We start from the raw sequence: 21,977 nt of genomic DNA on the forward strand, positions 1-21,977 counted from the left end.
AGCCCTCCATATCTAGAGGGGTTATTTTGGTAAGAGTTAAGGGTGAAAAGCTAAGTGCCACGGTACACACCTGTAATCACAGTGTTTTCGGGATACAGAGTAGGAGATCAAAATTCAAGACCATCCTTGGTTCCATGTGGAAACTGAGAGCAGCCTGGGCATATGACTTCCTGTCTCAAAAGTAAAGTGTTAAGGAGGTAGGTGGCCCATTCAAGAGAGCAGAGTGGCCAGGGCTTATGATTCACTTATTTGTTTTTAGTGTGTGTTTGTATGTATGTGCACATCAGGGCATGGGTATGCGTGTGTATGTGTGTGGAGGGCAGAGGTGGATGTCTGGGGTTGTCTGCAATCATTTTCCACCTTATTTTTTGAGAAAGGGTCTCTCACTAAACCTGGAGCTCACTGGTTAGACGAGCTGGCTAGTGAGCCCTGGGGATCTGCCTGTCTCTTACCTTCCCAGAGATGGGATTACAGGCATATATGACCATGCCGGAGTTTTCAGATGGATGTTGGGAAACTCAAATCCTCATGCTTTTATGACAAGCACTTTACAAATCTATCTCCTCCAGTCCTCTCTCCCCACTCACTTTTAAAGTTTTACTTTTAGTGTGTGTATGCAAGTGTTTATGTGTGTGTAGAAGGTGCCTCCCCAGCCAGAAGAGATGCTGTATCCCCTGAAGCTATAGCTACAGTTGGTTGTGAGTGTCCTGTCTGTCATGGTGCTGGCAACCAAACTTGGTCCTCTGCAAAGGCAACAAGTGCTAATAATAGTAACAACAGTAACAGTTATTATTATTGCTGTTTTTGTTGTTGTACTCTGTGTGTATGGACATTTTGCTTGTACGCATGTCTGTGCACCTTGTGTAGTACAATGTCCTAGAAGTCCCAAAGAGGTGGTCAGATCTCGACACTGGAATTAGAGACAGTTGTGAGCCGCCATGTATGGGTGCTGGGGTTTACCTTGGGTCCTCGCAAGAGCAGCCAGTCTCTAGCTCCTGAGCCATCTTTTCAGTCCCACCTCTTACCTTTTTTTTTTTTTTTTTTTTTTTTTTTCTTCAGACAGGATCTAGTTGTTTAGCTGAAGCTGGCTTCAAATTTACAATCCTCCTGCCTCAGTCTCTTAAATGCTGGAATTTCTGGAATTTCGGGTATGGCCATTGTGTGCTTCTTGTTATCTAAAATATACTGGTGTAGGACATATCCCTGGAAGCCGAAAACAGGAGACAGCATGCGCGCTTCTCCAGCTCTGCCACTTCCTTCCAATGTGACCTTGAACTCCTCTTAACTGTAACCTGAGATGTAAATCATGACTTCATAGGGTGCAGATTACTCCGTATCCCAGGGTTCCCCAGTGGGTAGGTGCCCAGAGACACTTCTGTGGTTCCAGTTAACTCAGAGTAGTGCTGGTTTCTAGACGGTGGGTCTCCATTCACAGCTAACTCAGAGAAGTGCCAGTTTCTAGACGGTGGGTCTCCATTCACAGTTCCTGGCCAGAAAGCTAAGGCGGATGGACTTGGAAGCAGAAACCGGCTTTTATCACCTGGAGTCTGATGAGGGAGGCCTGGCCTCCCCTCTCTAGCTGGGAGTCTTGTGTGATTAAGTCAAATTCATTGCCTGGTGTTAGGGTTTAAGGGCTTAGGGAGCAGGAACAGGTCCCTGACCTTAGCCTTTCCTGCCTGAGGGGGAGGGGTAGGTCACAGAAAGGAAGAAGAAGGATTCTGTGGCTAACTGCCAGCCCTCCCCCTCCCCCTCAATGCACCCCAGGACCTGCCAGCTCCTCCAAAGACTCATCCACCAGGTGCTATATGAGCCAGCTTCTCTTTCTTTGTGTCCTCTGCTGCTGCCCACTGGTCCCTGCCTTTATTTCCTCCCTTCTCTGCCCATTGAAGGGTGTGTGTGTGTGTGTGTGTGTGTGTGTGTGTATGTGTGTGTGTTTTCTTCATTCAAGATCTCGATCTCTTCCAACTCTGCTCTTTGTCCCCTGGGGAAAGTGAACGATGTACTTGCCAGCCTCTTCTCCAAGTTCCCTGTTGGGATATGAACAACTCATTTTCTCTAACTGTGGCTCTTTAAGGACTCCAGTCCAGCCACAAACACTCGGGTGAAGGTCATTCACCAGAGTCCCCTGCCTGTCAAAAAGATAGGAGAAGGGTAGATTTCTGAAATCAGGGTATCTCAGAATGGGGCCTCAGTCTCCCCTGCCTGGCATCATAAAGACTCAGTTTGACCAGGAGCTCTAGAGCATAGCCAGTGAAGTGAGAAATCCCAGCCAGGCATGGTGGTAAACCCTTCTAATACCAGAATTTAGGAAACTGAGGCAGGAGGATTGCCACAAAGTCAAGGCTGTCCTGGCCTGAGCTACATAGGGAGTTCCAATTGGCCTAAACTACAGTATAAAACTGAGGGGTGTTGGGGACAGCATGGACCAGAATGTAGTTCAGCTAGTAGAGTGTTTGTCCAGTGTGTAAAGCCCTGGGTTCAGTCCCCACAATATAAAATTAGAAATAATATAAAGCTGGGCATGGCAGTACATTTCTGTAATCCCTGCAATTAGAGGCAGGAGGAGTAGGAGTTCAAGGTCATCTTCAGCTAAGAGAGATTAGCCTGGGCTGCATAAGACCTTTTGTTTTGTTTTGTTTCAAGACAGGTTTTCTCTGTATCCTTGGCTGTCCAGGAACTCATTCTGTAGACAAGGCTGGCCTTGAACTCAGAGATCTGCCTGCCTCTGCCTCACCAGGCATGCACCACCACCGCCTAGCCTAAGACCTTTTCTTAAAAGAAAAGTTTGCTCAGGATAGCCACTCTGGGCCCCAGCCCTAGCAACACAACACTTCTCTCTACAAATCTCCCAGCAACAGGCACCAGCATACCCTTGGCCACATGGATGAGAGGAGATCACCCTCTTCCTGCTCTTCGAGGGCCTCCAGCCCCAGAACCCCACCCTGTGAAGTGTTTGGTTCTGTGGGCATTGAGGCTGTGCTGGACCAGCTGCGGATCAAGGCCATGAAGACCGGGTTTGAGTTCAACATCATGGTGGTAGGTGAGTGAGGGGCAGAGCCCCAGAGGGAAGGGTGGAAAGACCCCGGGTGAGGCGCCTGTCCCACACTCAGTCTGCAGTCTCATGGGAGTCTGACCTCACAGCTCACAGAAGAGCTGAAATTAGACATACGAGAGATGCTGAGTCATTAGAAACAAAACCACCTGCAAGTGGATTACCCCAGCCAAAGGTAATCATGGTTGAGGGACTTTCCAGATCCAGTGACCACACATGACCTCACTCTACTGCCAGTGCTGATGCAGGAGATGGTTCAGAGCCCACAGAGTGGAAGGACAGAACCAGTTCCCAAACGTTGTCCTCTCATTTCCCTGTACGTGCATATACACACACCTGTGTACACACACTCACACACATGAAACAAATAAATAAAAGTGTTTTAAGAGCTTAGGGGGAAATCAGGCAGTGGTAGCCCATGACTTTAATCCCAGCACTCAGGCCAACCTGGTCTGCAGCCAGGACTACACAAAGAAATACTGTCTCCAAAAACCAAAAGAGTTTGAGAGTAAGCTGTACTCACTCAGCTGGCAGAATGTCCAGTGTGCATAAAGCCCTGGGTTCAGTCACTAGCCCTGCCAAAACTGGACATGGAAGCACACACCTGTAACACCAGCACTGGAAATGGAATCAGGAAGAGTTCAAGTCGACTTCCTGAGTGACCTAGCCAGTTTGAAGCCATCCTGGGCTACATGACACCCTGTCTCAAAAAAAAAAAAAAAAAAAAAGGCTGAGGGGCTGGAGATGGTGATCAGGAACACTGGCTGCTCTTCCGGAGGACCCGGGTTCAATTCCCCGCACCCACATGGCAGCTGACAACTATTTGTCACTACAGTTCTAGGAAATCTCTGTTGGCCTCTGAGGGCACTGAACAGATGTGATAGACATACATGCTGATAAAACACTCATATATGTAAAATAAAAATAAATACATCCTAGCTGGGTGTGGTGGTGGCACACGCCTTTGATCTCAGCACCTGGGAGGCAGAGGCAGCTGGATCTCTAAGAGTTCAAGGCCATCCTGGTCTACAAAGTCAGTTCCGGGACAGCCAAGGCTACACAGAGAGAAACCCTATCTCTCTAATTCACCTTTGCGGCGGGGGACAGACCCGTGGTGCTGCACTTGCCAGCATCTGTAAACAGCGGATTCTAGCTGAGCACTAAAAATCCAGGGGTCAGAGAGATGGAGAAATGACTCAGTAAAGCTCTTCCCGTATAAGCCATGAAGACTGGAAGCCAGGCCTGCAGAATGTAGAAGGCAGGTATTGTAGTGCCTGCTTGCCACTCCCGATGTGGGGAGAGAGAGTGGAGGATTCAGCCAATGAGCCCCAGTTCCAGTCCAGTTCTTTTTTTTTTTTTCTTTTGCCTCAAAAAAAAGAAAAAAAGTTGAACAGTTCCTAAAGAATTTGGATTTGGTTTTCACATTCATAAATGCATACACACACACCCTCACACATTGTCTTATTTACTGTTCTACCGTTATGAAGAGACACCATGACGGAGGCAGATTTTTGGTGGTTGTTGCTTGGGGGTTTCGTTTTGTTTCGTTTTGCTTGTTTTTGAGACAGGTTCTTACTGTGTAGCTCTGGCTGTCCTGGAGCTCACTGTGTAGACCAGGCTGGCCTCAAACTCACAGTGATCCACCTGCCTTTACCCCCCAAGTGCTGGCATAAAAAGTGTGTACAGCTAGGCCCAGCTAAAGACAACTTATAAAAGGAATCATTTCATTAGGGCTTCTGTACAGCTTAAGAGGGTCAGTCCCTGGTCATCATGGCAGGAGGCGTGGCGCCAAGTGGGCATGCATGGCACTGGAGCAGCAGCTGAGGGCTCAGAGCTGATCTGAAGGTTACACGGGTGGGGAGAGAGAGTGACAGAGAGTGACTAGGTGAGTGTGAGTTTTTTAAACCTCAAAGCCCACCCCAGTGACATACCTCCTCTAACAAGGCCACGTCTCCTAATCCTTCTGACGAGGAACCAAAAATTCAAATCTGAGCCTACGAGAGAGCCATTCTCATTCAAACCATCACACATGAACAGGGCACACATGCATGCACACAAGTAGTTTGAGACATATATCCTAGTGAACATACCATGGTCACTGTGTTCTGCACCTTCAGGGCAGAGTGGGCTGGGCAAGTCCACCATGGTGAACACGCTGTTCAAGTCTAAAGTGTGGCAAGCAAGCCTACCTGCCATGGATATACCCATGCCACAGACACTGGAGCTGCACTCTGTGACGCATGGTGAGTGACCCGGCCTTCCCCCAGGGGCCCAGCCAGGGCCGTAGTCTGCTATCTCTCTCCCTCTACAGTCATCGAGGAGAAGGGACTGAAGCTGAAGCTGACGGTGACAGACACACCTGGCTTTGGAGACCAGATCAACAATGACAAGTGGTGGGTCCTGGGGTGGGCAGCCCCTGTCCCTGCTAGGCCTGTGACAAAGCACCCTGAAATGGCCGGTCTGTGTGTGCCATCTGTGAGTCTGTTTCCTTATCTGTACAATGAGTATACTCCCCTCACTCTCCAAAGGTGAAGAGGGTTGAGTATGTACAGACTTCAACCAGCTGTCTAGCACATAGTTGGTGTTCAACAATAGCACCAAAAAGCCACACTTCTGTAATTCCTGCACTCTGGCAGCAGAAGCAGAAGGACTGTGAGTTCAAGGCCAGCATGAGCCACATATCAAGACTCTTACCTCAAAAGGAAAACGTGAGAAAAGGGCTGGGCATACAGCGTAGCATTACAGTGCAGAGGCAGAATGCTTGCACAGTGTGTGCGAGGCGCCCGGATAACTCTCTGAGAGCGTAATTGGTCGAGAAATCAGTGCATCTGTTACAGCGTTGAGCTGATAGGAGCCTAGAGTCGGAAGGCCCCAGCAGGAGATTCTGGGGTGACAGGAGAGATGGCACCGTCTGTAAGATGCTTGTCTTAAAGCCTGAGGTCGGAGCTGAAGCCCTGGAATCCCCAGAACTTTTTCTTGGTTTGTAGAGCCATGATCTCACCATGTAGTTCTGGCTGTTTTGAAACTCACTATATAGACCAGGCTATCCTTGCACCCACAGCGATCCACCTGCCTCTGCCTCCTGAGTGCTGGAATTAAACATGCACCCCTATGCCCAGATGGCAGCTGCCTTTAATTACAGCACTCGATCAGGAGGCAAAGGCAGATAGGTCTCTCTGAGCCCAGGGATAGCCTGGTCTACATAGAGAGTTCCAAATCAGGCAGAGCCACAGAGAGAGCTCATGAAGAGCAACTAAGGAAGATAGCCAAGATTGACCTCTGACCTCAACACACATGGACATACATTTGCACACAGGTGAACACACATGGTGGCTCTTGAAGCCACCAGGTGAGAACCTGTGGTGTCTTGGACCCGGTGACCAAGCAAATTTTATTTACATATGATATATGTGATGTGTGTGTTAGTATATGTATGTGTTAGTGTTGGAGAGTGAAGTGAGGGCACTGAATGGCAGCCCCAGCTCCAGTTTTCGCTTTTTGTTCTGAGACTTGGTTGCTCTAAATCATCCAGGCTGGCTTTGAACTTATGATCTTGCTGCCTCAGTTTCTTAAGCAGCTGGGACGACAGGCCTAGGTCAGCAATCCCAGCCAATAAGTGCTATTACCAGGCTCACTTTATGAACAGGGAAGCTCAGACCTCGAGGGGAGAAGGGCAGGGGTCCCTGTGTGTCTCTGATAATGTAGCTAGACCACCCATAGGCCAGGAGTGGTGAGTTGTGGGGAGAGGTGCCGAGGGGACGTCTTTGCCCCAGCTGGGACCCCATCCTGAGCTACATCAACCAACAGTATGAGCAGTATCTGCAGGAGGAGCTCCTCATCACCCGCCAGCGCCACATCCCTGACACCCGTGTGCACTGCTGCGTGTATTTTGTGCCGCCCACCGGCCACTGGTGAGGTGACCCACTGGCTGCGGGAGGGCCGCCTGACTGGGGCAGGGATGGCGAAAAGGATCCTTAACGGCAGCTTTGGGCGGGCTTTCTTCCCTCACTCCTCCACCCACAACCCCCTACTGTCACTGTCCTATCCTGGGCAGCCTACGGCCCCTGGACATTGAGTTCCTGCGGCGGCTGTGCCGGACTGTGAATGTGGTGCCCGTGATCGCCCGGGCTGACAGCCTGACCATTGAAGAACGAGATGCCTTCAGGAGCAGGGTGATCCGGGTGCCCCAAATGGAGCTGGGTCAGTGTGCAGAGAGCAGAACGGTGGTGGACTGAGGTCGCTTGCGCTTGCTTCCCCAGATCCAGGAAAACCTGAAAACTCACTGCATCGATGTGTATCCACAGAAATGTTTTGACGAGGACGTGAATGACAGGCTCCTCAACAGTAAGATCCGGGTAAGGTGCTGTAGAGAACGCAGAAGCCAGTGACACCAAGGGCATCTGTTCTTTCCTCTCATGCTTTCCATTTGAAAACTGAGCTCTCTGTGTAATTCCAGGAAATGTATGTCTATATTTAAAGATTCCTCATCTCTCCACAAATTCCAGATGGGCAGCAAGGGGCTCTCTTCAGGAGAATGGGGAGAAATGCTTGTTAGGATGGCTCTGCTGGAGCTTTGACTCTAACATATAAAGAACTCTCACTACCCAACAGTTAAAGACGCTGAGATTTAAAATGTACAAGGAAGCCAGACATGGTGGGATACACCTCGGACGTGCCCATGCACACGTACACACACACAGGGTGAGAGAGAGGAGAAAACTCAAACAAAATAGGACTGTCCCAGGCAGTGGTGGTGCACACACCTTTAATCCCAGCCCGTGGGAGGCAGAGACAGGCAGATCTCTGAGTTCCAGGCCAGCCTGATTTACAGCGTGAGCTCCAAGACACACAAAGAAACCATGTCTCAAACACACAAACAAACAAAAATCTAACTCTTAGTTCCTGGTGTGGCTACATGTGTAATCCCAGAACCCAGGAGACTGAGGGAAGGGATTGTGTAGGCAAGGCCAGCCTGGGTTACATTAGCTTGGGCTATATAATGATCGATCCCCTGTCTCGAAAAACCAAATCAAGAGGCTGGAGAGATGGCTCAGCTGTTAAGATTGTAAGACCTGGGGTCTCACAGCTCAGGAGTTCAAGATCGTGCCCTTCCCAGAAACGCCCCCAGACCAAGACTCGTTGCAAAAGCAAGAGGTTTATTAACCATTGCACAATTGGGTCACCCCTGCCGGTCAGCAAAGAGTGGCACCAGGAGACAAAGGCCTTTAGGTTTTTAAAGAAAAATTGCGGGAGATTTGAAGTTGCAGTCTTGGCAATTTATGATTGGATAAGGAAGCTATAAAGTAAGATAATTGGTTAGTCTTAGGTGCTCAAGCTTGGCCAGTCCTGCCAAGTGTGGATGCAGCTGCAATTGAAGGTGGGGGTGGTTAGCTCATCCCTGAAGATTAGGGGCTACAGACTTTTGGCTGGAGGTCAAAAGCTACTCAGGAGAAGTCTAGGTTTGTTGCTAAGAAATGCTATCTCAAAGACAGGAGTCTTTCTTTTTGCTGAGTGAAGGTCATTGCTTGCTTGCCTTTTTTTCTATCTGTCCTCAAAGATAGGGTCACATTTTTCCATTCTCTGGAAAGGTACTAAGAGGCTTTAGCTTAACCTGAACCTAAAACTCAAAACTATAGGCTTTAGAAACATACAGGTTACAAAGTTAGTCTAACCCTTTCAAGATCACTGGTTGCTTTTCCAGAGATCCTAAATTCAATTCCCAGCAACCACATGGTGGCTCACAACCATCTGTAATTGGAATCTGATTCCCTCTTCTGGTGTACATGAAAACAGAGCACCCACTTACATAAAATAAATCAATAAATCATAAGAAAAAAAAGCAACAAAAGGCAAGAACGAGAGGATGACAAGTCGGAGTTTCTTCCTTTCAGCCACAATGGAGTAAACAAGTAAAGGGCCTGGAAAACTTCTGTGTGGATGGCCAGACAGTGAGCAGTTTAGGCTCTGTGGACCAGACAGTCTCTGGTGCAGTTACACAACCCTGCAGTTGTGGCCTGAAAGCAGCTGCAGAGGAGAGAAAAGCAATGGGCTTCTTTGTGAGTCAATAAAACTGCATGTTTGTAGAGTATGTGAAGTCCCTGGGCTTGGTCCCCATCACCACAGAAAAGAAGCAGCCCAGGTTGTCGGGAAGCAGCTCAGAGGTAGAGCACTTGCCTAGCATGCATGAGGTCCAGCGTTCCAAACAATAATAACAAAATTAAATATTTTTTAAGTTGGTGAAGGACATGGCAGTACATACCTGTAACTCCAGAGCTTGGGAGGTGGAAGCAAAAGTATCAGACATTCAAACTCATCCTTGGCCACACAGTGAGTTCAAGGCCAGCCTGGGATACCTGAGATCCCATCTCAGAAAACAAATTTTGTTTTGTTTTGTTTTGAGACGGGGTTTCTCTGTGTAGCCTTGGCTGTCCTGGAACTCACACAGTAAAGCAGACTGGCCTCGAACTCAGAAATCTGTCTTGTCTCTGTTTCCTGAGTGCTGGGATTAAAGACATGTGCTACTACATCCAGAAGAATATAAATTTTAAAAATGCAAAGACTAGGGGCTGGCAAGAAGATTCCATAGTAAGTGGTACTTGCTTCAAGCTGGGTGACTCAACTCAGTTCCTGGGACCCACATGGTGGAAGAAGAAAATCAATTCCAGACAGGGGCTAGAGACTAAATACTCTTTCAGAAGGCCCAGGTTCTGTTCCCAGCGCTCAGGGGCAGCAGCTCCCTGCCATCTGTAACTCAGCTCAGGGGATCCAGTACTCCTCACATGCACTCACATACACATACATGAACACACACATAAACATAATTTAAAACTTTATTTAAAATTTTTATTACTTATGTGTTTTTATGTGTGTCTGTGTATGTACCCAACGACGCATACAGAAAAATGAATAACTAAATGTAATTAAAATTTTAAGTGAAGTACTTATCACTTATCACGAGAGTTTTGTTATTGTTGTTTGTTTGTTTGGTTGGTTGGTTGTTTGGTTGGTTGGTTTTTTGAGCCATGATCTACCACCTACACAGCTGTGGCTGCCCTGGAACTCACTGTAGACCAGGCTGGCCTCAAACACAGACATCCACTTGCCTTCTCGTGCTGGAACTAAAGGTGTGTGCTACCACTGTCTGGCTCCAAAACTGTATCGTCCATGTGGGAGTTAACAACACCACCACCTCCTTTGGTTACTCTGATGACACTTAGCTACGCCGGGCACTTCACCATCAGCATTTGTGCCGTTCTACAGAGAAAATGAAGGTACTATGAACTCCAGTTGGTGCTTTGGGACGCTAGTTTTTTGTTTGTTTGTGATTAATTTATTTTTATTTTATGTGCATTGCTGTTTTGTCTGCATGTATGTTTGTGTGAGGATGTTGGATTCCTTGAACAGGAGTTACACACAGTTGTGAGCTGCCATGTAGGTACTAGGAATTGAACTCACAATCTCTGGATGAGCAGACAGTGCTCTTAACCATTGAGCCATCTCTTCAGCCCTGGGACTTCCTAGGTTTCATGTGCCTGTCTCCTGCCTCTCCTCTCTCTTAGGAGCAAATCCCTTTTGCTGTGGTTGGGGCTGACCGAGAACACCTAGTGAATGGGAGATGCGTCCTGGGCCGGAAGACCAAATGGGGCATCATTGAAGGTCAGTTTGGGAACGTGGCAGGCATGCAGAGGGTAGGGGATTGGAAATCAGGGCATACCCTACATCCATGGCATCCTTTGCAGCCCTTCCCTGGCAGCTGCCCAAACCTGGAAGGCAACCATTGACTTGCGAAAATTTAATATAGCCCCACCTTGTGCCAGGAAATAGGATTTCATCCGACTTCAGCCTCTCAGGTGCTGAGATTATAGACCTGGACCACCTCAACCAGCTCCCTCATTTATTATTATCATCACTAAAAATATATGGAGCCCAACTCCACCTGCACGCCCCGCTTCTGCCAGCAGCAGACCAGCCAGTGTGTGCTCTGGGTTGAAAAAAAAATAATATATATATATATATATATATATATATATATATATATATATATAGAGAGAGAGAGAGAGAGAGAGAGCCAAGCATGGTGGCGTATTCATAATCCTAGCCTAGGAGAGGTGGAGGCAGGGAAATTAGAAGTCCAAGGTTATCCTTTATCCTTGGCTACTCAGCAAGTTTGAAGCCAACCTGGGCTACTTGAGAGCCTGCCTCAAAAAAAAAGAAAAAGAATCATGAATTCTGTCTTTGGTGTAATGGTCATAGTATTATCTATAATGAAGGATGGGTTCATTAGTTTAGCAACTATTTGTAGGCAGTGGGCCCCAGGGATACAAAAATGAATGAATGAATAAGTGAATGAGTGAACCAAGGAGAAGGTGGGAAAAGACATGGGGGACACGGCAATGGAAGGTCTCAGAAAGCACCATAGCATGCAGCCTAGTCTACTCTGTACTTCCTGAGAGTGCAGAGCTACGCTGGGCCCCATGTCTTACAGTGGAGAACATGGCGCACTGTGAGTTTCTTCTCCTGAGAGACCTTCTCATCCGGTGAGATGTGGGGTACCCTGTGATCAGGTGGCTGGGAAAAGGATCTTGGGACCATGATAGCCCAGGCTGACTTGCCTCTTATCATTCAGCTCCCATCTCCAGGACCTGAAGGACATCACCCATAATGTCCACTATGAGAACTACCGGGTCCTCAGACTCAATGAGAGCCACCTGCTGCCCCGGGGACCAGGTTGGGTGAACCTGGCTCCAGCCTCCCCAGGACAGCTGATGTCCCCTGGATCAGGAAAGGTCCGAAAGCGAGCTAACAAAGATTCCAAGGACAATGAGTGCTGACTAGCCATGGCCCCAAGCCTACTAGGCTCCTCCACTCCTCAGCAGTTATCCCCCAACACACACCCTAGAGCGTTGCTTTGTACAAAAAGCTGTGCTTTGACAACTAAAGGGTTTGTAAACGGTCCTCTGAGCCAGTCTGATATAAGAATATGATTCTTGGGTGTGGGGAGAATGCTTTGCCTAACATACCTGCCGGAGCCAGCCAGCAGAGTCGAACGGTTCTTGAGTCGGGAGTGAGGATTAAAATTAATAAAATAAATACACAGCACACAGGAGACTTTTTAAGAAGGTCCGGACTCGACAGCCACAGCAGCAAGCCACAATCCTTTGCAGCAACAGCTCTAGCAGAAACCTAGCAGCAACAACCGGCCTGTCTTTTTATTGTAGAGTTTTTAAGCCAGAGTAGAAATAACTCAGAACAATGGGTTAATTTCCACGAGGAGCCTGAGGTAGAGGTGTGATCTTCACAAGCTATCCCACCTGCTGTCACAAACAAAAGGAGATGGACTTGCAGATTCTTCTCTGACTTAGTGAAAGACTGGTAAAAGCAGTCTCTCCGCTGAGATTTAAATATCAAAGCAGCTGCCAGAGGCACGGCTCCCAACACATACCCAAAGCCCTAGGTTTGATTCCATCACCACATAAGGCCAGGTGTAAAATGTACCTCTATTATCTAAACACAAAGGAGGAAGAAACAAAAGGATATAAAATTCAAGGTTATCCTCAACTATATGGCCAATTTTGAGGTCATACTGGGCTGCAGTACAGTGTGTGTGTGTGTGTGTGTGTGTGTGTGTGTATGTGTGTATTCTCAGGCTAAGGGTATGGTTCAGTAGACTAATACTTACCTTCAAATATGGTAAATATATATATATATATTTACATATATTTCTATATTGCTATAAAGAAGATAAGACATTAATGTCCCCCAACATATTTTAAATATATATTTATTTTTATATGTTTAAATTAAAATTAAATTTTATTTTAAAATATGTAATATACATATCATATATATTATACATATAATATATAACTATATGTATATATATACACATATATGCATACACACACACACACACACACACACACACACACACACACATATATATATATCCTGGGACTTTCTTTGTAGATCAAGCTGAAACTCACAGAGATCCACCTGCTTCTGCCTCCTGAGTCCTAGGATCAAAGGCATGTGCCACCATGCCCAGCATTAAATATATTTTAATAACTGATCCTCCTGTCTCAGTGTCCCTGTTGCTGAGATTCCAGGCCAAGGCCACTACACGAGCTTCTCTTTTAACAGCATGAGACTAGAGATCCAAGGTAGGAGGAAGAACGGCCCCTTCCATCCTGCACCTCCTTTCTTCCCTCAGCTCCTCAAATTGAAGCCCAGGTACCAGTCAGGCTCTTCCTGCTGTCATGACCTCTCACTCCTGGCCCAGGGTAAGCCATGAACATTTACTGCTACCCTGCACACATCTTCTTGGTGGCCTAACCCTTGTCTCCCCTAGACCTGAGCCACCCATGTGATGGATCATTGTGGCTGGTGGGACATCCCCAGGAGACAGCATATTTATTCTTCCTTTGCCCCCATCTCCAAACCCACAGGCTAGGGATAGTGTCAGACCTGTGTGTTGTTCAGTCGAAGCAAAGCGAGTCCTAGAACATGCCTGCCACAGTGAGTAGAAGTGGAATGAAAACAGCACTATACAGCAGGATGGAGTGTGGGGGCTGAGGGCCTGTGACAGAGCCTATGAGCTATACTCTCACAGAACTCTCTGGAACTCTCAGAAACAGATGGGCTGGGCTGGGGAGAAAGCTCAGTAGGTCAGGAATTTGGTGAACAAGCATGAGGATTTGAGTTTTGGTCCCCAGCATCCATGTAAAAGCACCTGCCATGCCAGCATTGGGAAAATGGTGCCGAGACAGAGGCATCCCTGAAGCTCGCTGGCAGCCATTCCAGCCCAATGAGTGAACTCCAGATGCAAAAAAATTGTGGCGAGTGATGAAAGGAGACATCTTAACATCTACATTTGGCTTCCACAAACATGTGCATGTGAAGGGAATGATTTTTAATAAGCCAGTCTGACTCCATGACAGGCCTCAAAATGGGCTTCAGGCTGAACAGGCCTGAGTATTTCTTCCAACACAAAACTACAGTCCATAGCAACCAGATAACCTCCTTAAAAAACAGAAACAATAACTTAGTAAAGTCCCCAAGCACTTGACCAATCAAATTAAAGGTCTAGCTAGTCAAAATGATACTTTGTTACCTGGCACTCTTTGTTTCCTGGGCACACCTTGTTGCCTGGACACACCATGAAGTTCCCCAACTGCAGAACCAATCATGAGTCCATCCTTTCCCCCTCCCCCATGTCCCCTAGATTAGCACCAACCAACCAATGAAATGATTATCTAATTACACTAGGGAAATCCCCCCTAACAGTCTTTAAATTGAGCCTGCATGCTTACTTCAAGGTTGACATTCTATGAAATGGTGGCTCCAGTATGCTGGAAATTTCTGCAGAATAAATGCTCCTTGCTTTTGCATATGGAGGTCTTCTTTTGGCGATTCCAAGACCTATCAGACCTGAGGGTGCAGCTTATGGTGGAACACTTGTCAGGCATGCAACAAGCTATAACGAAGCACTGAAGGCAAGAGCAATATATAGAGAGAGGGAGACAGAGAAACATGCTGAGGCGCACAGATCCCACGTGGTAGGTGGGGCTGCTTCGAGAACCCAAGAAGCTGGGCTGATCCTCCACATGGAGGAGTGAGAGATGCTCGGTGGCCAGGGTTAGCAGCAGGTAGTATTACCCCAGCTACAAAAGCCGAGCCTCCTACGTTGGAGGCGTGGTTCAACGGTTAGAGCGCTTGTCATTCTTGTGTCGGATCCAGGTTTGATTCCCAGCACCATACAGTGGCTAACAACTGTGTGTAACTCCAGTTCTAGAGGATCTGACACCTGCGTCTGGCTTCTGAAGGCCCTGTGCATACATGTACATACACACATGCAGGCAAAACACCCATATACATAAAATAAAAATAAATCTTTTAAAATGTACTATCTCCCAGCCAGGCTGTGGTGGTGGCGCATGCCTTGGTCCCAGCACTCTGGAGGCACAGGCAGACAGATCTCTGTGAGTTCAAGGCCAGCCTGCTCTATAGAGTTAATCCCAGGACAGTGAGGGTTACCCAGAGAAAGTCTGTCTCAAAAAAACACCACAACAAAACAAAAAGCAAAATCAAACAAACAAATAAACAAACAAAAAAACCTTACATGAAGCCCTCTGTATGGATCTGTTTTATATCCACCTGACACAAGCTAAAGTCTTCTGAGAGAAGGGAATTTCAGTTTAGAAAGTGCCTCCATGCTGGGCAGTGGTGGTGCGCGCCTTTAATCCCGGCATTTAGGAGGCAGAGGCAGGCAGATCTCCATGAGTTTAAGGCCAGCCTGGTCTACAAAGCAAGTTCCTGTTTTGGAAAAATCTAACTAACTAAATAATAAAAATTAAAATAAAACAAAATACCTCCATAAGATTGGGCTGCAGGTAGGGCATCACTTTCTTCTTCTTTCTTCTGCCTCTCTCTCTCTCTCTCTCTCTCCTTCTCTCTCTCTGGTTGTTTTTGAGACAGGGTTTTTCTGTGTAGCTCTGCGTGTCCTGGAACTCACTCACTCTGTAGCCCAGCCTGGCTTCAAACTCACAGAGATCTGCCTACGTCTGCCATCCAAGTGCTGGGATTAAAGGTGTGCACCACCACTACCTGGTTTGTAGGGCATTTTCTTAATTGGTAATTGCTGGGGGAGGGCACAGCCCATTGTGGGTGGGGTCATTCCTGGGCTGGTGGTCCTGGGTGCTATAAAAAAGCAGTCTGAACAGCCCAAAGGAAGAAAGCTAGAAAGTAGCACTCCTCCATGGCCTCTGCATCAGCTCCTGCCTCCAGGTTCCTGCCCTGTTTGAGTGTTTGCCCTGCCTTCCCTCAATGGTCTGTGATTCAGGATATGCAAGCCAAATAAACCCTTTCTTCCCCAAGTTGCTTTCAGTCATGGTGTATCATCACAACAACAGAAACCCTAATCGGACACTCTCCTTAACATTAAAAGAAAGAAAAGCTGAGACGGGATCTCATGCAGTCTTCAGACATGCTGTGTAGCCAGAGATGTCCTTCAGTTTGTGATCTTCCTGACTACGCTCCCACAGGCTGGAATTACAGACATGAGCACCACATCCAGATCCCCAGCACAAAGCCTGAAAATGAAGACTTTGTGCACCCCCAGGATCCCTCCTTGTTATGTGTGTGTCCTGTGGCTTGTGTTCCCACCAGTCTCCTGCACTGGGGAGCTGTGGGGGGACAGAAGTCTCCTAGATTCAGCCACACAATCTAGCACATGGCTGGTGCTCAGCAAACAATGGACCCTATACTGTTGTTTCTCTAGCTGTTTGCTTAGTGAATTTACAATCCTGCCTCTCTATTCCTGCTCTTGGCTGATTCCAGGTTTAGGGAACTCCTACCCCCAGGGCTCAAGCCACTAACACCACTGATAACCATCTCTGAGGTGGCATATTGCTACACAGAGGATGAGACATTGACCCACAAAACAATAGGTTCTGATGAGCTTCAGGAAACCTGGCAAAGCTCACAGTATTTCAAAAGTACACATCCTGTGGCTCAGTGATTGCATTTCTAGGAATGGGCGTTACAACACAGCTCGCCACAGTGTCAGCACTTCTCCATTACTGGCGGGAGGTGGGGGCTGTCCTGAGCTCTTCTTTTTTTTAAATCTTCTTTCGAGACAGGGTTTCTTTGTGTAGCCTTGGCTGTCCTGGATTGCTTTGTAGCCCGGCTTGTCCTGCACTCTTGTAGGACTGTTGCCACTACCCCTGTCAGGCACTTGCTGGATGTCAGTACCAACTTCCCTGTTGTGAAAACTGAAAATTAACCAAGACATTGCAACATGTGTAAAGGGTATCCTCCAAGTTAGCCAGTATAATAAAGGGTGGGAAACAGCATACCTGTCTGTCCAAGGGCAGTTCATGCTATGTGGATTAGTAACCCATGGCGACCCTGACAAATTAGTACAAACTGGAGGAGGTTTTTCAGCAAAGATAACTCAATATCGCTGGGCCAAAACTAAGCCAGGGGCTTCTGTTTACCCTGTTTTGGATTTTGAGACAGCCTTACAATGTAACCCAGGGTGACTTTGAAATTGCAGAAAACCTGACATGAGTGGTGTGAGGCTCTCAGTTTGGCCCAGTGTGCACCTTTTTTTTGTTTTGTTTTTTTAAGACAGGGTCACTCTGTATTTCGCTGGTGGCTGACCTGAAACTCTGTAGATCAGACTGGCCTCGAACTCAAGATCTGCCTGCCTCTGCCTCCAGAGTGCTGAGATTAAAGGCCTGTGCTATCACTGCCTCGTCAGCGTGAGGTCTTTAAACAAATAGATCAATGGATGATTGTGAGTCACAAGTTTCAGAGTGAATGTCCCCATTCATCAACATGGATACTGAGACTCAGAAGGCTCAAAGGCCCATAGGAGACGCAGCAGCCGGAAAAGGGAATGTATCTCTTTCTCAGAAAAGGCTCAAAGACGTGCTGCCCCAACCTAAAGAGCTAGTGGAGCTTCCCTAGGCAGTCCGCGGCGCACGGTAGACTGGGAAATGTAGTCCGGTTGCTGGGCCAGCCTAAGCCTGCCACTTCCGCTTATGGAGCCCCTTGCCAGACATTTTTACAGTTAGGAAGGATTTGGGCTAAAAACAGCTGCGAACAAGAGGAGGGGCAGAGCCTGGACAGACCTTCTGTTGCTGGAGCTCAAGTCCCAGGAATCCCATCTATCGTATACGCCCCGATACTGACCCTCAATAGTGGGGTGAAGGAGGTAGAACCAGGTCTTAGGATGCCTAGGTTAGTACTGGGAATTAAACTAACCTGGGGCCAAAGTGTAGGAGAAAGCCTTTGGGTTCTCATTCCACCGCTGGATTTCTTGTGCCCCTCCCTACCTCAGTGCCTAAAGCTCGGAGTTGTAGCTGTTCTTCATCTGTAGTGATATACACAGTTCTACTAAATTAGGTGAATGGGTTTTTGTTTTTGTGCTTTGACCTGAGACTTGTCAATTAGGCTAGGAATGCTGGACACAGAGCCCCAGGCAGCCACCTGTCTCTGTCTGTCTAGTGCTGGGATTGCAAGTATAGACCAACATACTCCCCCCCATCCCGCCCCCAGACAGGGTTTCTCTGTGTAGCCTTAGTTGTCCTAGACTTGCTTTGTAAACCAGTCTGGCCTCAAACTCACAGAGATTCACCTGTGCTGGAGCATGCTTGGCTTGGCTTTTTCTTCTTTAACATGAATCTGAGAATCAAACTCAGGTTTTCATGAGCACTATGGCAATGGATCATTATGAAATAAAGTTAGAGTTTATTAAGAGTCGGCTTTACAAGTTGGGCACAGTGGTGCATGCATGCCTATAATCCCAGCACTTGGGGAGGCAGAGGCAGAGGCAATCGGATCTCTGTGAGTTTGAGACCAGCCTGGGCTACAAAGAGAGTCCAGGACAGCCGAGACTACAAAGAGAAACTCTGTCTCAAAAACCAAAACACAAACAACAAACAAACAAACCGACTTTACAAGCCTGGCAGTGGCACAAGCCTGTAATCTCAGCACTCAAGGATGCAGAGGCAGGTGGATCTCTGTGGGTTCTAGGCCAGCCTGGTCTATAGAGTATCATGACAGCCAAGGCTACACAGAAAAACCCTGTCTCAGAAAACAAACAAAACAAAAATGAATTGCCTTTACAGCCAGGCATATATAGGGATGCACGACTTTAATCCCAGCATTCAGGAGTTAGAGGTGGATCTCTGAGTTCAAGGACAGCCTGCTCTACAAATAGAGTTCCAGGCATGCCAGGGCTACATCGTGGGACCCTGTCTCAATAAACAAACAAACAAACAAACAAACAGATTTAAGCCCAGGGATTAATATAAAAGCATTCCGGAGAGTAGGATTCTCACGGTAGAACCATGCTTAAGTGTCTCAGCAGAAACCATATACAATTTTAGTAGCTTTGGAAATTATGTTGTCTAAAATGATTCTAAAGAACGTTTTTCTTCCTTTTTCATAAATAAAATCATAGAGTGGTTCTTGAGGTGCATAAGCCTTGGTTAGGATTACAATGTAATATGAAAAATCGTGGGTCACAAGGAAAATAAGACATGGCTTTTACTGTAAATGGAGTGATCTTATAAAATTCTGTTCGTTTTGTTTTGTTTTTTGAAACAGGGTTTCTCTGTGTAGCCCTGGCTGTCCTGAAACTCATTCTGTAGATTAGGTTGGCCTCTATCTCAGAGATCTGCCTGCCTCTGCCTCCCGGGGCGCTGTGATTAAAGGTGTGGACCACCACCAACTAGCCCTAAAATTTCATGTTTACCTATGGGGAGAAGAGCCATACTTTTATATGCTTAGGCCTCAAGCATGGCTTCTTGCACTTTTATTATTTTTATTTGAAGAAAAAAATATTGTCTTCATGTGGATTATCATCACAGCATTAAAAAAAAAATTGAGCTGGGTCCTCTCCACTGTCCCTGAGTACATTAGACCCTAGGCTTCCATTCAGAGCTCAGGCAGAGGAAGCGGAAACAGGCAGAGCAGGATTCGTGGAGGGACAGTCAGGGTTGGAACGCACTGAGAGAGCGTGGGACTTGACCTGAAGGACCACTTTTACTTTCTTTCTTTTTAAGATTTACTTTATGTATGAGTCCTCTATTTCCATGTACACCTGCATGCCAGGAGGCGGCATCAGGTCACATTATAGATAGTTATGAGCTACCATGTGGTTGTCGGGAACTGAACTCAGGACCTCTGGAAGAGCAGACAGTGCTCTTAACTGCTGAGCCACTTCTCCAGCCCGTTTTTTTTTTTTGTTTGTTTGTTTTTTGTTTTTTTGAGACAGGGATTCTCTATGTAGCCCTAATTGTCCTGAAACTCGCCCTGTCAACCTGGCTGGCCTCGAACTCAGAGATTTGTCTGTCTCTGTCTTCTAAGTGCTGGGATTAATGATGGGCACTGCTACACCCAACTTTAAAGTTGGGTTCTGAAGTTTGAGAGGACATGAGTTTGAGTGATCTTCCTCAGTCCACTCTATTGCAAATATAAGAGCTGTGGGTGTTTATACTATGGGGCTTATGTAGCTGGCCCATGACTGACTGCTGTCCAACCAGCACTCTCCAGCCAGCACTCCTCCTTTCAGACATAAAAGGAAAATGTGGAGCTTGTTGAGGACTCAGTGGAGATTTGGGTGAGTTTGGGGTCCCCTTTGCAGATTCAGATAAGCTCTGTAGAAACAGGCATGGCTGGGCAGGACTACTTTCCCAAGATCTCATCTTCCTGAGGACGCCTGGGGAGGACTGAGTTGTCCCTGGTGTGGGAAGCTGGTTGCCTCGTCTCTCATTATCCTTTCTTGCAAGCCTCACTGGCCTGTAAGGTGAACCTCTGTGATGGGTCCACACCCATGCTTGGGTGAGTGGCTAAGTGTTGACGCACACACCTTGGTAGTAGTTACTAAAATCATGACAGCTTTTGACGCTGTGCAGTTCTCAGATGTCCCATCCAGATAGTATGTCTGTTCCTCGTGACTGAACACGTTTAAAGAATTTGTCATGTGCATATATATGTCAGGAGTTATGTGCTACCCTGTATTTGTGGGGCCAGAGAATGGCTTGTAGGTGTCTCCATTCACCGTGGGTCTCAGGCAGCAAATGCAGGTCACTGCCTAGCAACTCATGCCTTCACCTGCTGAGTCCTCTCCCCGGCCAGGCTGTCTTTTGTTGCTTTGTTTGTTTTTTGTGTTTTTATTTTGGGACATGTGTTCTTTGTGTAGCCCCGGCTATCCTGCAACTCCCTCCATAGACCAGGCTGGCCCCGAATTCACAGAGATCTGCCTGCTTCTCCTCAGTGCTGAGATTAAAGGCATGCACCACCACCACTCAGCACTCAGGGTGTCAGGTTTTTTGTTGTTGTCTTGTTTTTGTTTTTTCTTTGTGTAGCCTTGGCTGTCCTGGCCTCTTTGTAGTCCAGGCTGGCCTTGAACTCAGAGAGATCCACCTGTCTCTGCCTCCCCAAGTACTGGGATGACAGGCATGCACTACTGTGCCTGACCAGGGTGTCAGTTTTGATGTTTCATTCCTGTCACCCACTTTGCTCTTTTACTAACATTCAAAACCCAGGCTTGGGGTTTGAGATTAGCTCAGTGGTAGAGCCATTGCCTAGCAAGCACAAGGCTCTGGGTTCAGAATCCAGGCTTGTTTTTATTATTTTTTTTTTAGTCTTATTTTATGTGCCTTAGTGTGACGATGTCAGATCCCTTGGAATTGGCTTTACAGACAGTTGTGAGCTGCCATTTTGGTGCTGGGAATTGAACCCAGGTCCTTTGGAAGGACAGACAGTGCTCTTAACTACAAAGCCATCTCTCCAGCCCCGAACCCAGGCTTGTTATTTGCTTTTTCTTTGTTCACATAATAAATTTCAGCCCTTGTCCTGACCTCCAAGACTAGCTGCAAGAGCTGTAAGGGTGCACATGGAAACAACAGAGGCAGCCAGGCCCTCTGCCCATGAGCTAGCAGAGCCCATGCAGCCCAGCCTTAGGTTCATGTCTCTGCAGTGCTGGAGGGGACAATCTGGTGTCCGTGGGCCATGTCTTGGGTTTCTCATGTGGAACTCTTCCTTGTCCCCACACCCCTTGGGGCCCTTTCTTCCCGATCTGGTCTCTACCTCATGGCCTTATTATTCCTAATGAAGAAACCTGAGGGGTTTGGGTGCCAAGTATGTACCATGATGACACTGTATCTGATCCTATGAGGTGATCCTCAGCTTTATAACCCCCCCACACCCCACCTTTAGAATCCTTCTGTACTTGCTTTCTCAGCACCTTTGAACTCCTGAATGATCTTCTAAGGCTTGATGGACGTTGCCCCAGGTAGTAGATCTCTTTGGACCCATCTGGTTGTCTACTACCACCCTCCAACCTTCCTGGAAAACCAGTGATTCACAGGCACAGTTGAAATTGTAGTACTTTACACTTTCTGTCACTATGAGT

The 21,977-nt window shown here is 47.3% G+C and overlaps 1 protein-coding gene across 1 annotated transcript; it reads left to right on the forward strand.

Moving 5' to 3' along the window:
* Positions 1-1,787: 1,787 nt before the first annotated feature.
* Positions 1,788-11,883, forward strand: Septin12 (septin 12). The gene is made up of 10 exons (XM_055604678.1): positions 1,788-1,798; positions 2,853-3,040; positions 5,170-5,295; positions 5,364-5,445; positions 6,826-6,963; positions 7,107-7,224; positions 7,312-7,407; positions 10,612-10,708; positions 11,538-11,589; positions 11,679-11,883. Exons 2-10 carry the CDS (start codon positions 2,881-2,883, stop codon positions 11,881-11,883), a joined length of 1,074 nt encoding a protein of 357 aa, XP_055460653.1. The 5' UTR covers positions 1,788-1,798; positions 2,853-2,880.
* Positions 11,884-21,977: the final 10,094 nt, after the last annotated feature.

Source organism: Psammomys obesus, unplaced genomic scaffold, assembly GCF_907164565.1.
Source record: "Psammomys obesus unplaced genomic scaffold, mPsaObe1.curated_primary_1811, whole genome shotgun sequence".
NCBI classification, from domain to species: domain Eukaryota; kingdom Metazoa; phylum Chordata; class Mammalia; order Rodentia; family Muridae; genus Psammomys; species Psammomys obesus.

Bases quoted from the DNA above. Each gene is read 5' to 3' on its own strand.
- Septin12 (XM_055604678.1), top strand. From the start codon at position 2,881: ATGGATGAGAGGAGATCACCCTCTTCCTGCTCTTCGAGGGCCTCCAGC. The intron at 6,964-7,106 runs GTGAGGTGACCC...TATCCTGGGCAG, and splicing joins GTGCCGCCCACCGGCCACTG to CCTACGGCCCCTGGACATTG. The intron at 7,225-7,311 runs GTGATCCGGGTG...TTGCTTCCCCAG, and splicing joins GAGATGCCTTCAGGAGCAGG to ATCCAGGAAAACCTGAAAAC.